Here is a 15,401-nt window from a genome sequence, read left to right on the forward strand (position 1 = left end):
GGATGCTATTTGCACAATCAGGGGGAATATTCTGCAAATTGTTAGTCATAAAGACTAACATCAATTGGCGAAGGTATGAGATCGGGGAACTCTAGTTAGAGAATGTTTAGATATTAGAAACTTTAGTACGAACGGTAGTTAAAACCATATTGATATTATAATGACGTTACCTATACCTTGCAATATTGTATTTTTGCATTATAATAGAACAATAGTAGAAGACCTTTCGGAAGTCTGTACTTTTTGTCAATAATGTTCCCCTATAATTTATAAATCCTGTAAGAGTGGCGAGTTCTAGCCTGATTTTGCACGGCACGCGTTCTCCATAAAACGAATGCCTGCTTGGTAAACTATTTGTCAAATCAATAATTCATGCCAGAGCTCTAGAGCGGTCCGTAGGGATTTTCGTGCACGATTTTTGAGGTCGATTATTCCAGGCGATCTTGTCGAGCGAGGCGGTAAATTACATGTACGTGGAACCGTTGGTATGACCGTGATAGCTGTATTTATAAATGCAGCAGTGTGGGCCGTACAGTGTTGTGAAAATAGGCATAATACAGTATAGAATGGTTACTGTGATAAGTTTTAAACATGCATTACAGTTGTCTCTGTCTCTGTACTCGTAGCTAGGTCTCGCCTAACTACACAGCGACATGGTATCGGGTGCCATAGACATGATGTCACTCTGGTGTTGTCTTTATGCACCATAAAGTGCTGTGCATAGAACGTTAGACATTTCTCGCGAGTATAATGAATTTATGTCATAAGTAGTAGTAAACATCTCATCTATACATCTATACATGTATCTATATACATTGTACGTGTATTTGTAAAGCAGATTCATCTAATAGGGCCAAGGACATGACTGATCACGCTGGTAAAAACGCTGACGTGAGTATCTGCACGCAGACGTTAGTATCTGCACGCAGACGTTAGTATCTGCACGCAGACGTTAGTATCTGCACGCTGACGTATCTGCACGCTGACGTATCTGCACGCTGACGTATCTGCACGCAGACGCATCTGCACGCAGACGTGAGTATCTGCACGCAGACGTGAGTATCTGCACGCAGACGTGAGTATCTGCACGCAGACGTGAGAATCTGCACGTTGACGTTGTATCTGCACGCAGACGTGAGTATCTGCACGCAGACGTGAGAATCTGCACGCTGACGTATCTGCACGCTGACGTGAGAATCTGCACGCTGACGTATCTGCACGCAGACGTATCTGCACGCTGACGTGAGAATCTGCACGCAGACGTTAGTATCTGCACGCAGACATGAGAATCTGCACGCAGACGTATCTGCACGCAGACGTGAGAATCTGCACGCAGACGTGAGAATCTGCACGCAGACGTGAGAATCTGCACGCAGACGTATCTGCACGCAGACGTATCTGCACGCTGACGTGAGTATCTGCACGCTGACGTGAGTATCTGCACGCTGACGTGAGTATCTGCACGCTGACGTGAGTATCTGCACGCAGACATATCTGCACGCAGACGTATCTGCACGCTGACGTGAGTATCTGCACGCTGACGTGAGAATCTGCACTCTGACGTGAGTATCTGCACGCTGACGTGAGTATTTGCACGCAGACGTGAGAATCTGCACGCTGACGTGAGTATCTGCACGCAGACTGTATTTTGTGAGGAGGACGCAGACGGAGCTTGTGAGACGTGATGGGAGCGAGGCAGATATTGGCACTGTGCGGTAGGTCTCACTGCGCATGTCAAAACATGGGCGGAGTAAGCTGATATGATTTGGAAAAGCCAAGCGGTGGCAAAAACCCTTCCACTGCCATCATAGCTTTTGTTGTTGCGTATGAGGACTGCTAGATAGATTTGACAACAAAAACGACTCTCCTGGTGTACTGTGTGACGTAAAATTCCCAGGTCCGTGGTGATTACTGGAACTCCGAGAGAGACGGTTGACCAGGGAAAAGGTAGGGAAAATGGCATCGATGTTGTTATCGATTTTTGCAGAGCATTACTTGTGCGGCTGTCACTGACGCAGGTAAGGCAGTATGGTGTTAAAATCGCGACAGTTTTACATGGTTCAAAACCGAAATCAAGGTCGGCTGACTGGTTGTGTCTTCCTGCAAACAGAGGTACGTTTTATCTGTTTCATCCAGGTTTCATGTAGGTGTTAATTCTAATACACCCAGGCACAAAATGAGTACCGCAGCTTCATATTTGCTAAGTCAAGACTTGTCTGAATGGTGGCAGCAGGCAGCTGACGGGCTATGTCATGACCGAGCCCGGGTGCGACGCAGGCATGTTGGCCGCGTCAGATTTCCCATTCCGGGCACGTCTGCTGTGGTGACCCACATCAAATTTCGCCTACGTACATACCGGCGGCCAGGCTGGCAACGCTAGATGTTCATCCTCTTATTTACAGGGCAGTCTGCCGTGTGGCTTATCAGAATAAGTCAGAAAATATAATTTTGATGTGTATCAAGTCGATACAGTCCACCAAACACTCGTTTTCTATACATGTATTATGGACTTCAACAGTCTTCTTCCGGCACACACTATCCCGTGAAATAGATATTACAAGAATGTATGTATGTATGTATGTATGTATGTATGTATGTATGTATGCATGCGTGTATGTATGTATGAATAAAGACATAATGATTGTATTTTTCTCGGATTCTGAACTGAAAAAAGTTTACTCGGCAGCCCACATTTCATGTTGTTTTTTTGACGTCCCCTTGATTATAGCTGTTATTATCCTTTCCGTCTACAGACGATATCGGTTGATTGACAACATCGAAACAAACTGTAATTAAGTATCCAGAATAATACCGAAGTGCTGTATATCAAATCTCTCAAATGATTCCACATAATATATTCCACATAATATAATATTACATATTTGTAAATATGTAATACTACAAATTTATGTATATCTACATGTATAATGTATAATTTTAATGCTGCTATTTTAAAATTGCAAATTCGTAAATGATATCAATGTAAAGAAATGGTTCTCTTAAGGTTTTTAATCTTCTGTGTAATTCGATAATGTTTTTTATAAATTAGCGCTAATTCAGATTTGTCGGACATCTGCCAAATGCTGATAAAGCTTTCTTATGTTCTTATGTTTCACCTGTAATGTAAGTGTTCACCTGTAATGTAAGTGTTCACCTGTAATGTAAGTGTTCACCTGTAATGTAAGTGTTCACCTGTAATGTAAGTGTCCATCTGTAATGTAAGTGTTCATCTGTAATGTACGTGATCACCTGTAATGTAAGTGTCCATCTGTAATGTAAGTGTTCACCTGTAATGTACGTGTTCACCTGTAATGTAAGTGTTCACCTGTAATGTACGTGTTCATCTGTAATGTAAGTGTTCACCTGTAATGTAAGTGTTCACCTGTAATGTACGTGTTCACCTGTAATGTAAGTGTCCATCTGTAATGTAAGTGTTCACCTGTAATGTACGTGTTCACCTGTAATGTAAGTGTTCACCTGTAATGTACGTGTTCACCTGTAATGTAAGTGTTCACCTGTAATGTAAGTGTTCACCTGTAATGTAAGTGTTCACCTGTAATGTACGTGTTCACCTGTAATGTACGTGTTCACCTGTAATGTAAGTGTTCACCTGCAATGTACGTGTTCACCTGTAATGTAAGTGTTCACCTGTAATATAAGTGTTCACCTGTAATGTAACATTTTACTTTATTGAGTAGACAAAAGCTCAGAGACCTCAACATGCATTCATGCAGATAGTGAATAACGAAAAAATAACGAAACGTCCGTTAATGAATTGTTTCAATTTGATCCAGTGGTAAAGTTTGGATCACAACTTTATCTATATCCCTGTATGGTTAATCTTCACAAACGAACGAAAAAGATATCTTGACATAAAATGACGTACTCGTACATCTGTGTTTTGTTACAAAAGGACATCTTCGTTGAGATTACATAAAACACACACTGTTCATCACACTCTCTAGTCTTTACATATAACAGGAGGTATCCAAAGGGCTTTCTGGCCCTAAGGTGGGACTGGTTTGAATTTTTGTTGAGATATGCATGGATGACTGCACATGATCATACATATGAATAAATCTTTATACTAGTAACTGCAATCGGGAGCATGCGCTGAAGCAGAACAGAACAGATTATTCATCGGTGAATACTGAATCATCATCGTAGAATACTAAGTATATACAAAGATGCCACCATATATAGGAAAGATATTTATCAAACCTAATGAAAAACACACCTGGCTCTGTCTTTTGGCTCTGTCTTTAACGCTGGATAATAGCAGTTCGAAATGGCGACCAATAGCCAATACTATACCATCTGTACCAGTCAGCTTTGAGTAAGGCAACTGAGCAATGTCAACCCATCAGTAGTGGGCGGAGCATTTCACATTGGACACTGCCTATAGCTATCAAAGACGAAACAATCTCGTAGCTTTTTCTGCTGAAGAACATATGAATAAGACCATGATTCAAGGAATCCGGGAAAGAACCATCAGGGAATCCGGCCGCGGAACAGACTACAGCAGGCTGATGTAAACAATGTGCTGTCAGCGGGCTTCACTAGAGCCTGTATAAGCCTGTCGTGACACGCGTGTTCAGTGTTACCAATATTTCGAAGTGTTCTTTTCCAACATCTTTATAGCTTTGTACGATCGAAGGTGGACTTTTTCGACGTCAACTCAACATTAAAGAGGGTGTAAAGTTACTACAGCAATTATCACCCGACCTATTGCATATTTTGTGATAGCGCCCTGTAACTTTATTTAGGAAGGGGTTTTGTATGCTATCTTTAAAAGCTGTAACAGTTGAGGTAAATATAATTGGCAACCTTTTTGCAGATACTCTAAGCGAACTTTTATAGCAATCTACCAGTGACCCCATCCGAAGGCAACCCCTCAACGCAGCCGTTTCCGAAAACAACCATAAAATACCCCCAAACAGGTGTTAGCACTTGTTTTTGAGTTGTTTTGGATTTGTTATTGGTTGTTTTTGGCTATTATCTTCGCAAAGAAGGTTGGTTGAGCAGCATTTCTGGATTTTTCCCGTACCTTCGACAGGGTGTGGCACTCATCAGGACGTATCTTTAAAAACAAAACGCTACAGAAGGACCACTCATTGACACCTTGCTAACAGATCACGGCGCGTAGTCATATCGATGACAAGTCTTCTGTCTATGCCATAACGCTGGGGTTCCGCAGGGTTCAATACTTGCAATTGGTCATCTATTTTTCCTTGTCTATATAAATGTCATTGTAAATGGTCTTGCTTCCCTCCCATTCCTCTTTGCCGACAACAGTTCCCTCCTCCATATTGTTGACGACCTCGATTCCGCCGTTAAAATTCTGACCTGTCTAAAATGAACCACCCAGTGGGTCATGGAGCTAAATCCTGCAAAATCGGAAGAAACATCCTCTAGTCCAACCACCTCTTTTTCTTAATTTTTTAACAACTATGTTGTAAAGTCTGTTCCACAAGCATATTGGATCCATCTGAACTCCAACATGTCCTGGAATTCCCACATTAACCACATTTCTATCCAAAGTGTCGACCTTTTAGTGGCCTTCAATTCAAACTCCCGCGCCTTACCCTCAAATCCCTTCACAAATCTAGACAAGACAATACATACATACTCACTGTCTAGAATACGGCGACGTCATTTAGCATGGAACGACAAGCGAGGAAGCTCAACTTGTCCTACATGTACAACACCAGTACTATTGTGCCCTTGTCGTGTCTGGTGCCAAAAAGGGCTCGTCATACCTGTCAACTCGGCAGGAACTTGGGAAACACTATGAGATAGAAGACATGTTCATCGACTGTTTATTTAATAGAATTGTTCACGGTTTGACTCGTAATTACCTGTCCGAACTGTTACCCGCAGCCATTTTGTCAACATGTACCTACGTTCGACTGACGTAACAAGGTGAACCTAAGATTCCCTAATTACTCGACAGATCGTTTTGCTAAGTCCTTTGTCCCGTATTCCACACACCACTGGAACAATCGTGTATATATAGTGGACAATCCATAATGAAATGTTGTTCGTCTTCAATATCATAGGGACAAAATGGAAAAAAAAAAGATGAATGATCAATCTACAGGAGTAAAACGGGAAGCTTGAAAATTATACAGGTGATGAAATAACGAACAAAGAATCAATGATGCACATAATTATATAGTTTTGACATAGAAAAACAGGGTCTGATAGACAGGATATAGAACAGAGCTAGATTTGATATGTTTGTGACATTATACATGCAACGAACTCACCACATGTTAATATTTCTTGTTTTTTTATTTGTTCGCAGTGGTCTAGACCACCGGAGACGCTTCCAAGCAATTCCACTGTACAGAATCAACCCTTAACATGTTGGCATCGGCAGGACGAGCGTCTTTTGCAGTGTGTATCGCCCTCTGCTGTACTTTGGTGGTCTCAGAGATCGTCCACAACCCGATCAGACACAGACAGATCAGCCGGTATGAGGGCCACAGGGCGCAGAAACCACCGCAAGCCGCGGGCCCAGCAGCCGAACCCAGGGCCGAAAAGTTAGAGATGAAGAACAGTCTCCGTGTGGAGAACCTGACATCTTCTCAGGTCAGACACTAAGAAAAACTAACCAGGAAGTGTTTGATTTTAGCCTAGGTACCTTCCTGGTTAGTGTAAGTCCCCTCCGACACCCCCTGTATTAATAGCCCACTAGAAAGGCCAAATTTGTATATCACAAATGGACTATCCCAACATCACCCCACTCAGAAATAGAACTTTTGAATTTGAACTATTTTGAATTTGAATTTCATATATCTCTTATGTGAAAGTCTTGTCCCTTGACAAGGTTTTGTTCCTACATTTTATCATCTATTATGCAAATGACCCCCATATTAACATGATAAATGTATAGTGATGTTGACCTATGACTAACTTAGACATCATTTATCAATACGGAATTTTTGCATCAATTATGCAAATTTGGTGTGCGCATGCAAATTTCCATAATTTGTATCTGTTAATGTTCCACTTGCCATAGATTCAATACATTACATTTATTTAAGTCCTACATGTGTATTATGTACAACAATGACATTTTTAAAATTTCCTTATTATTCATGCAAATTAAGACTCCTATTATAAAGTTACATTTAATAAATGAAGATACCAAAAACGGACATTCTGCTGCAGTACCAAGGTCAGCCACCAGGAGGCCCAAATTTGACCTTGACCTTGCCGAGTCCTACCAAATATTATCACAATCCCTAAAGGCCTGATCAAGTTATGCTGACCACAAGTATGCAGAAACAAACACACACACACGCACGCACACACACACACACACACAGACACACACACACACTCACACACACACACACACACACACACACACAGACACACACACTCACACACACACTCACACAGACACACAGACACACACACACACACACACTCACACAGACACACACACACACACACAGACACACACACACACACACACACACACACTCACACACACACACTCACACAGACACACACACACACACAGACACACACACACTCGCACACGCACACACACACACACACACACACATTCGCTTGATTCTTATGTAGGTACATGTAATAATAGCTCAGGAATGTATATCAGAATGTAAATATAATTGGAACATGATTAATTTGTTTCTAACGACAGATCACAGCCACGTCAGTGCGACTTCGCTGGGACGTCAGTGGAAATGACAGCTTCCCCGGCTATCGGATAGAACATGAGATGATGGACAGTGAGACCGTCAGGGTGCGAACCAGCGACATTTATGGCGAGTTCCGCAGCTACACACTCAAAGGACTTTATCCGAAAACAAGGTAGGCACAATCGATGTCAGACACATGTCAGACATTAAAATGTCTATATATCTACACATATGTATGTATACACTTAATTTGCTCTCTAGTCTTTCTAGTTAGTTCTTGATATCTTTTTTAGAATCTTTGACGAACCTTTATGTAGCGATTGTACATTTTACATTAATCTTGAATCCATTGTAATCTAATTGTCACTTGAGCTGTCTAATTAAGATCTTAAAAAGTATCCTTATAATGTTTTCAACAGATACCGCGTGTGCGTCATGCCATTGATGTACAGTTCCGCCGGCCTGACTTCTCCAATCGTTATTCACAAGCGAAAGCAGTGTGTCGTGATCCAGACAAAAGACGAGACGCAGGACAACCAGGAAATGTACATTCAAATAGGCATGGGCTGTGCAGCTGGTAAGATCTTTTTCTACACGCAAACACGGTGCACCTAATCGTAAAACATTATCAATCATAAACTTAAACTGAATACCTTAGACACCTAGTTGTTATGAAGGCCTAGATGTAGACCTAGATAACAAACACCTACAAATACACCTTCACACCTTCACCCACTTTACACATCCAATTTTGCGACGTCGGGACTGGGGATATTATCATGACAGGTGATATCAGGGACCGTCTTTTCCCACCATGCCACAGAGATCCACACGACACTTTCGTCACAAGTCTGGAAAGCTCAAGCACATTTGTAAAGCCATGTTGAGTGGGCTCTAGCCTGGGTACCATCCTACTTGTATGCTGGGGCTCCTACACTCGCATCCATAAAAAAGTTAGGGAAGCGAGTGTGGGAGCCCCGGTATACGAGTAGGATGGTACCCAGGCTAAGTGGGCTCATGGTATCAGGGAGAAACTTAGGACTTACGCAAGTCTACATATTTTGTAGTGAAGTGTCAGTCACCAACTTTATTGTTTGCTTTTTTCAGGTACTATTTTGAAGTAAAAATATAACTATAAACAGTTATTATAATACTGCTTTAATGGCATGCTTTGGGATACGGAAAATATCCTGCTGTAGTAACAAGATGTGATTAAGTCCATATAGGCTATTTAATTGCATGGGCAGCAAAACATTAGCTGTGGAAACTAGGATAAAATTGTCCAGATCAATGCCAATCTATCCGGCTTGATCTGGACAATTTTATCCTAGTCGGAAAAGGACCTGACAGCCACACCTACACCTGCGTCATAACTACATGTACATTGTACACTACGCTACACTTAAGCCTTGTTCATGTGAAGTCACCCAAACCGCGATTCGGGTAACTCGCATTCCTCACATCTGGTCCACGTGCCACACATTCCTTTGAAACCGTGTCCGATCACAATGTGCTTGAGCCACATTTATTGTTGTTTGATGAAAACACGCAAGGTAGCGTGTTATTTATGTCAGAGGTCAACGACCTGCTTGCTGATCCCCCCACCCAGCGTATCTCGGCCGAATGCCGACGTGGTCCCGCCAGAGGCGGTGAAGCTCGCCCTAGAACGGACACATTATTTGACCATTACTGCTCTTTAAGCTGCTGCCACGTAAAAGTTGGTATTGCATATGAATAAAGAAATATCACCCCGTAATCCATGACCAGGCGAAGTTACATTGAAATCACATTGCGTTCAGATGCAAATCGCGATGCGGGAAAACCGATTCGAAACCACCTCTAGAAGCGGTTTGGGATCGAGGTGCTTTCAATGTGATTTGGAGCGTTCAGATGGAGCCACTTGAAACCGGCTTTGGGGTAAACTGACTTCACATGAACACGGCCTTAGTTACCTGATACATCCACCTGCACCTGATACATCCACCTGCACCTGATACATCCACCTGCACCTGATACTTCCACCTGCACCTGATACATCCACCTGCACCTGATACATCCACCTGCACCTGATACATCCACCTGCACCTGATACATCCACCTGCACCTGATACATTGTCATTTGGTACAAAAAGGCACAAGTTGTGCCTGGACGGTGCCACATGTGTACTCCAACCACAGACAGAACACAAATGACAACAATCTTGCAACTAATTTTTCTAAACCAGTCATTCTATCTCCAACTGAGACAGTCTGCAGCACGGAAAAAGCAGGTCTGATCTCAATACGACTTCTAGCCACGAGCTACGCCCAGGCCCAACTTATTGCTAATAAAAAAAAAAGATTGTAAAAAAAGTAGTTTTCAGAAGTTATAGAAAATATGATTGAGGGTTTCTACGTATTCTTTCATTGTTGAAGCAGGAGTTGCTCTTTGTTTTGTTCAATGAAAAATTCCTTTCAAAATTTGATTTGAACAGGGTCTTGTGCGTGGTCCGCGGCAGAGGTCAAGGGTCAAGCTAGGCACTCTGGGAGGAGCCTTGCAAATTTTGATCAAGATTTCGGGCCATGGGAGACACAGGAGGAAGATGATGAGAACAATGACTTGTATATCGTATTGGGTACAGGTTCTGCTATAGGTAAGGACTGATGCACTGAAAAATGTTGGCCAACACAATGTGATCAGAGCTGTGTGCATCTATATACTCTTGTGTTGAAGTCATGCCATGAAATCTATAAACTTAGACAATTTTGTCAGTAAAATGATAGATTTTTACCCATGAAGAGTGGGTATGGCATGACTTCAAGCAGAGCATTGGGAGAGCCCTGATATTCAGGACACAGCTCAATTGTCCATTGAATTGGTTTTAAATAATCTATCTCGAGATTTCTATTTTCAGGCCAAAAATCTATATTTTGTGTTCCTGCATCATGAGGTGGAAGCCAATGACCTAGAATTTGGTATCCTTTAGCACTAGATAGTGGCACATAATTTAAAAACTGAACTGCCCTCCCCATTTAAGAATGGACTCTTCTAGCAAGTCTAGGTGGTAAGAAAAATAGAAATTTGACTTCATTGACATTCCTTAGCAATGATGATAAGTAAGTATTGGATAAAACAGTTTCTAAAATAGGCCTAACATTTGCTCATGGGCATATTTCACTCCATTCTCTCCCCCCAACATGAATAATGATACATGAATAATAATAAAGTGGTGTATGGAAAAAGTATGAATGAGGTCCCGTGGGCTTGTGTCATTGGCACCTTCATGCCAAATTTCAAGTCATTTGCTCTTAATATTTGGGCATAAGAAACTAAATTTGTACATTTTAGTCTAAAAATAGCCCCAAAGTCCCAAAATGGAGAAGGAAGAAACACTGAGTAAAACAGTATATTTCATTTAAAAAATCCATTGGAAGCTTCAAACATAGCCAAAATGTTATTTCTGAAACATATCCTATAAAATGTACTTCAAGGGACAAATATACAGCAAGGAAACAACATCCTAACTTCTACAAACATTCATTTCATAGAGTTTGAATTGTCATCTAATACTTTGACATTTGCAGACCTTCAAACATTGTAGCCCGAAATGTAAATTTTCACACTTGTCCAAATCATGACCTACTTTTAAGCACAAATGCACAGCAATGAAACAAGGCCAATTCTGGGGTCAGCAGTGTGTATGTGGATTTTAGCGCGATTTTAGTCAATCACTGATGAAATTGTTAGTTTCCAGCATGCTTCTTTAATTGCCGCCATTCCTTGTGTATGAACTGTGTTGACAGGATGTCTGGAATCTGACACTTCTTCCATAACCCTCCAGGATTGCTCTTCCTGCTCGTGCTGTGCGCCATCTTCTGTAAGTGGGACAAGGACCTTGGCAAGGGCGGCATTAAAGTACCAAGGTTCCATCCAAAGAAGATCAACAAGCGCAAGAAGTCCAAGAAGCGCACTGGATCCAAGGAGGAACTAGCCCGAACACCTGGATCTCACCACGGATCCCAGAACCTGTAACACGTCACATTCTACCACTCACTACAGCAGCATGGAGATCAGTTCAGATATCATGCACACTGATCAGTTCAACTGTCACACATTGAAATGCAGGTAGTTTTCACAGTACCTGATGATAATTATTCTCATTCATCATTTTATACATGTCCAGAACAGTTATGGACATGTTTCAAGACTTCATCAGTGGACTAAAGGAGATTTTCCTGCCCTCGGACGACATCAGAGTGGAGAATTTGATGAATCAGTGCAGCAGAATGGAATATTGTAATTATTGTTTTGTTCCACCAAATGCTTAATGTGTATCATATTAGTACTTAGTTATGATAATTGCTAGGAAGGTCTAGATAATGTTACTTTTTGACAGGTTTACTGGAGAACAATCCTAGATCCATGGTGTACAAGGATAAGTTTACCCTCCTCACAGGTTCTTTCTGCTGTACATTTGTTTCAACTACATGTAACTAGAGTGGTTGTCCTCAGCTGCTACACTGCTTTCCTCATCATGACTTCCTGCAGCGTTTATTTCAATTTTTAATGTAAAACGGGAGGCAAAACACCTGTACACAGCTTTACAAGTTGTGAAAAAAGCTGTAAAAAAAACTTGATAAATTTCAAGATTATGCTTCCTGATAAATCCTTCTGCACTGGCAACATTACTGTCAGTGACATATATGTACATGTATACTATTCCTGCTGTTCAAACCCCAGGGAGAGTCATTTTGAAATGTGACGAAAAAGAACAAGCAATACCACATGTCTCTCCGTTTACTGTACAAGGTACAGACAGCAGGGAAACAGGTGAAGTTATCATATTTTAAATGTTACAATTCAGGCAACTCATACGGCCATAAAAGGGACAATACATTCTTTTCAATTGCATAAAAGAATGATATTGTTACAATTTTTGGGCCATTTATAAGTTGCCATGATAACATTGCAGTGGGAACATGTATGCTTGGACAAACCATGCCAAAACCACAAAACTTTTCTTCCAAGAAGCATTGTTACCTGTATCATTCAAATGTATTTTGTGCCTTTTTTGAAAGCTCTGAGAGCAGATCTAGAGTTCATATCAGACACGATGTACTGTAATGTTTTTTGCAATTGTGTAGTTTTCAAAGTAGAATTATGGTACAATGTTTAATCCATGCTTTATAACACCACAATAACCATTCTTAAACGGTGTTACCTGTCCAGTGGAAGTCCCTTTTGGGGGCCTAACAAATGATTTTTGAATGAAAGTGAAGGAAGGAAACTGGACTTACGTAAGAAGAGGGTCTGCATGCCCTTTTTCGTTAACCGTTATGGGCTATTTTAATTTACCGTTAATCGTTGCCGGCCCGCTCTAATTCAACGTTAAGCGTTATCAGTATATTCCTCGTGAAGCGTTATTGGTCGTTTTAATTCAACGTAAAACGTTATTTGTAGTCATAAATTCAGCGTTAAGCGTTAATGAATAATTCTTCGTTACGCCTAATTTTGCCTTTCAATGTGCAGGAAAATGCGTCATTGATGGTTTAAAAATACAAAATTTCCCGGGGGAGATGCCCCCGGACCCCCCTTCATTGCTCGCGCCTTTGGCGCTCGACTCGCGCTTCTGCGCTCGGTCCCTTCGGCTGTAGCCAGAACCAGCTTTCCGAGAGAGTTACAGAATTTTTTTAACGAATCCGTCAACCTTGACAGGCAAATTAACAAAAATCTTGAGTTAATATGAAAACATCAGAAGGACCAACAACACCATGATTTGCCTCCTAAAATGCGGGAAATTGCTTTTTTGAAGGCTTAAAAATCCTAAATTTACAAAATCCAGTGCAGCTCGAAAAAAAGCCTGTCAATTTACCGTTAAGCGTTGCCGACCGTCCTGAATTTACCGTTAAGCGTTATCGGCCCTGCTGAATTTACCGTTAACCGTTGTCAGGACCCCCCCATGCAGACCCTCTAAGAAGTGATATGATTTGGCCATGACTGCAATAATATCTACAAGGGTGTATCATAGATACCATTGTTTCTGTCCCAGAGGGATATGGGTAGTCCAGTGTGAAAGTGCAAATGTGTAACTGTCTAAAATTACAAAGCACATGCACATGTATGTGTCTGCAGCATAAAATATAGCCTGAGCAACATCCTCACAAGGAGAGTGCAAATTAACAAGGATGGTTCAGAGGCTAAAAAAAGCCTTTTCTTAGTGACCAAAAGGAGAAATTTGCATTTTGCATCCAAAAGAATAGACATTGTCCAATCCACTAGGTCTTGATTCCTGGGCTAAGTGAGACAGCTGCCATGTCACAGAGTAAGGAACAACGCTTGCTTAAAATGAAATGACAAATTCAGATATTATCATATATATATACATATATATATACTAGATGACATTATATGTATCGAGGAGATTTTAACCTTCTTGTATACATGAAACCTGTGGCGTCAGATGGCCAAGAAGTGGATATGAGATCACAGGTTTGTCATGATAATGTCATGGGTTTGATCCTTGGCACTCCTGGCTAGACGTTGTGTCCTTGGGAAAGGCACTTTACACAACTTTCCTCACTCCACCCAGGTGTAAAATGGGTACCTGACTTTGGTTGGGGAGGTAAAAGGCAGTGGAAGGGGAGGGTTGGCTCCACCTTCCCTTACCTTCTCGTACTAGCTTCTATGGCCTCAAAAAACGCTATGGGACCTTTACCTTTTTAATCATAACAAATATGGCTATAACTATTTCAAGCAATTGAATGTAATGTTGCATTGCTTTGCTAGGTAGAAATTTAAAAAAAATTTATATATATATATATATATATATATATATATATATATATATATATATATATATATATATATATATATATATATATATATATATATATATATATATACATGTACTTCGAATTGACATTACGTCTGTCTGTCTATATATATTGCACCATTGTACTCCTGTACAAGTAGATGTGAAGCAGCAAGTCCAGAGCACGTATGGGACATGGAAGATGTTGTGATGCATTTGTCTGCATGTAGCTTACAGTAATCTGTCTATAAAGTCAGTCTTGTCAAGCAGATGCACAAAGGCAAACCCTTGGGCTACACTTAAATATTGTAATAGAGCATAGAAGGAAATGTTCTTGTAGAAAAATCATAGCAGCTTTATAATGAAGTTAAGGACTACCTCTTAGCAAGTTAACTACCAGTCACTGCAGCCTAGCCTGTGCCTGTTACAACAGTTACCCCAACTTTTACAAGCCAACCTCATTCCACAGGGACTGCTACAAGTACTTGTCTGCTATTTACCACAGTCTCTGACTGGAACTCAGTACCATACGACAGAACGCAACCAACTTGAAGGATAATTGGTCCATCTACACAGAAATTGCAGCAATAACAGGGCAGCACACCCCCACAGGCACTTCACTCCAGCTGAGGGGTGTTGCCACGTATCCAAACAAGTAAATTATGAGGTGCAAAAGCCTTGCAAAAGTTCCAGTCAGATACACTGTGGGATACAGCTACTACTGGAAGAAATTTGATGTCTAAACATTACGATGAAATAAATGGCTTTGCACCCTTATCTTTAAATCCTGCAGTTGTCGTTCACTTCAGTCTATCCAAATCATCATTTTCAGTCTGCTGCCATCCAAAAATCTGACTTGTCACAAGTTGTCCTGTCAATTTGACACACTCACTACCCATAGAGAGAAGCTTTGCCTAGGAGTACTTTAAAAACT

At 41.0% G+C, this 15,401-nt stretch overlaps 1 protein-coding gene across 2 annotated transcripts; it reads left to right on the forward strand.

The window, feature by feature from the left end:
* Positions 1-1,723: 1,723 nt before the first annotated feature.
* Positions 1,724-12,952, forward strand: LOC109469531. Of its 2 annotated transcripts, XM_019768061.1 has the most exons (6): positions 1,724-1,947; positions 6,308-6,594; positions 7,679-7,848; positions 8,096-8,253; positions 10,151-10,309; positions 11,498-12,952. In XM_019768061.1, exons 2-6 carry the CDS (start codon positions 6,367-6,369, stop codon positions 11,686-11,688), a joined length of 906 nt encoding a protein of 301 aa, XP_019623620.1. In that variant the 5' UTR covers positions 1,724-1,947; positions 6,308-6,366; the 3' UTR covers positions 11,689-12,952. The 2 variants fall into 2 exon arrangements, with proteins under 2 accessions (XP_019623620.1, XP_019623621.1); XM_019768062.1 differs by lacking the exon at positions 10,151-10,309 and having other exon boundaries at positions 1,728-1,947.
* The last annotated feature ends 2,449 nt before the right edge of the window (positions 12,953-15,401 follow it).

Source organism: Branchiostoma belcheri, unplaced genomic scaffold (genome assembly GCF_001625305.1).
Source record: "Branchiostoma belcheri isolate BF01 breed outbred unplaced genomic scaffold, Haploidv18h27 scaffold206, whole genome shotgun sequence".
NCBI lineage: Eukaryota > Metazoa > Chordata > Leptocardii > Amphioxiformes > Branchiostomatidae > Branchiostoma > Branchiostoma belcheri.

Coding starts and splice junctions, on each gene's coding strand:
- LOC109469531 (XM_019768061.1), top strand. CDS start 6,367: ATGTTGGCATCGGCAGGACGAGCGTCTTTTGCAGTGTGTATCGCCCTC. Junction 6,595..7,678: donor AGAACCTGACATCTTCTCAG/GTCAGACACTAA, acceptor TTCTAACGACAG/ATCACAGCCACGTCAGTGCG. Junction 8,254..10,150: donor AGGCATGGGCTGTGCAGCTG/GTAAGATCTTTT, acceptor TGATTTGAACAG/GGTCTTGTGCGTGGTCCGCG.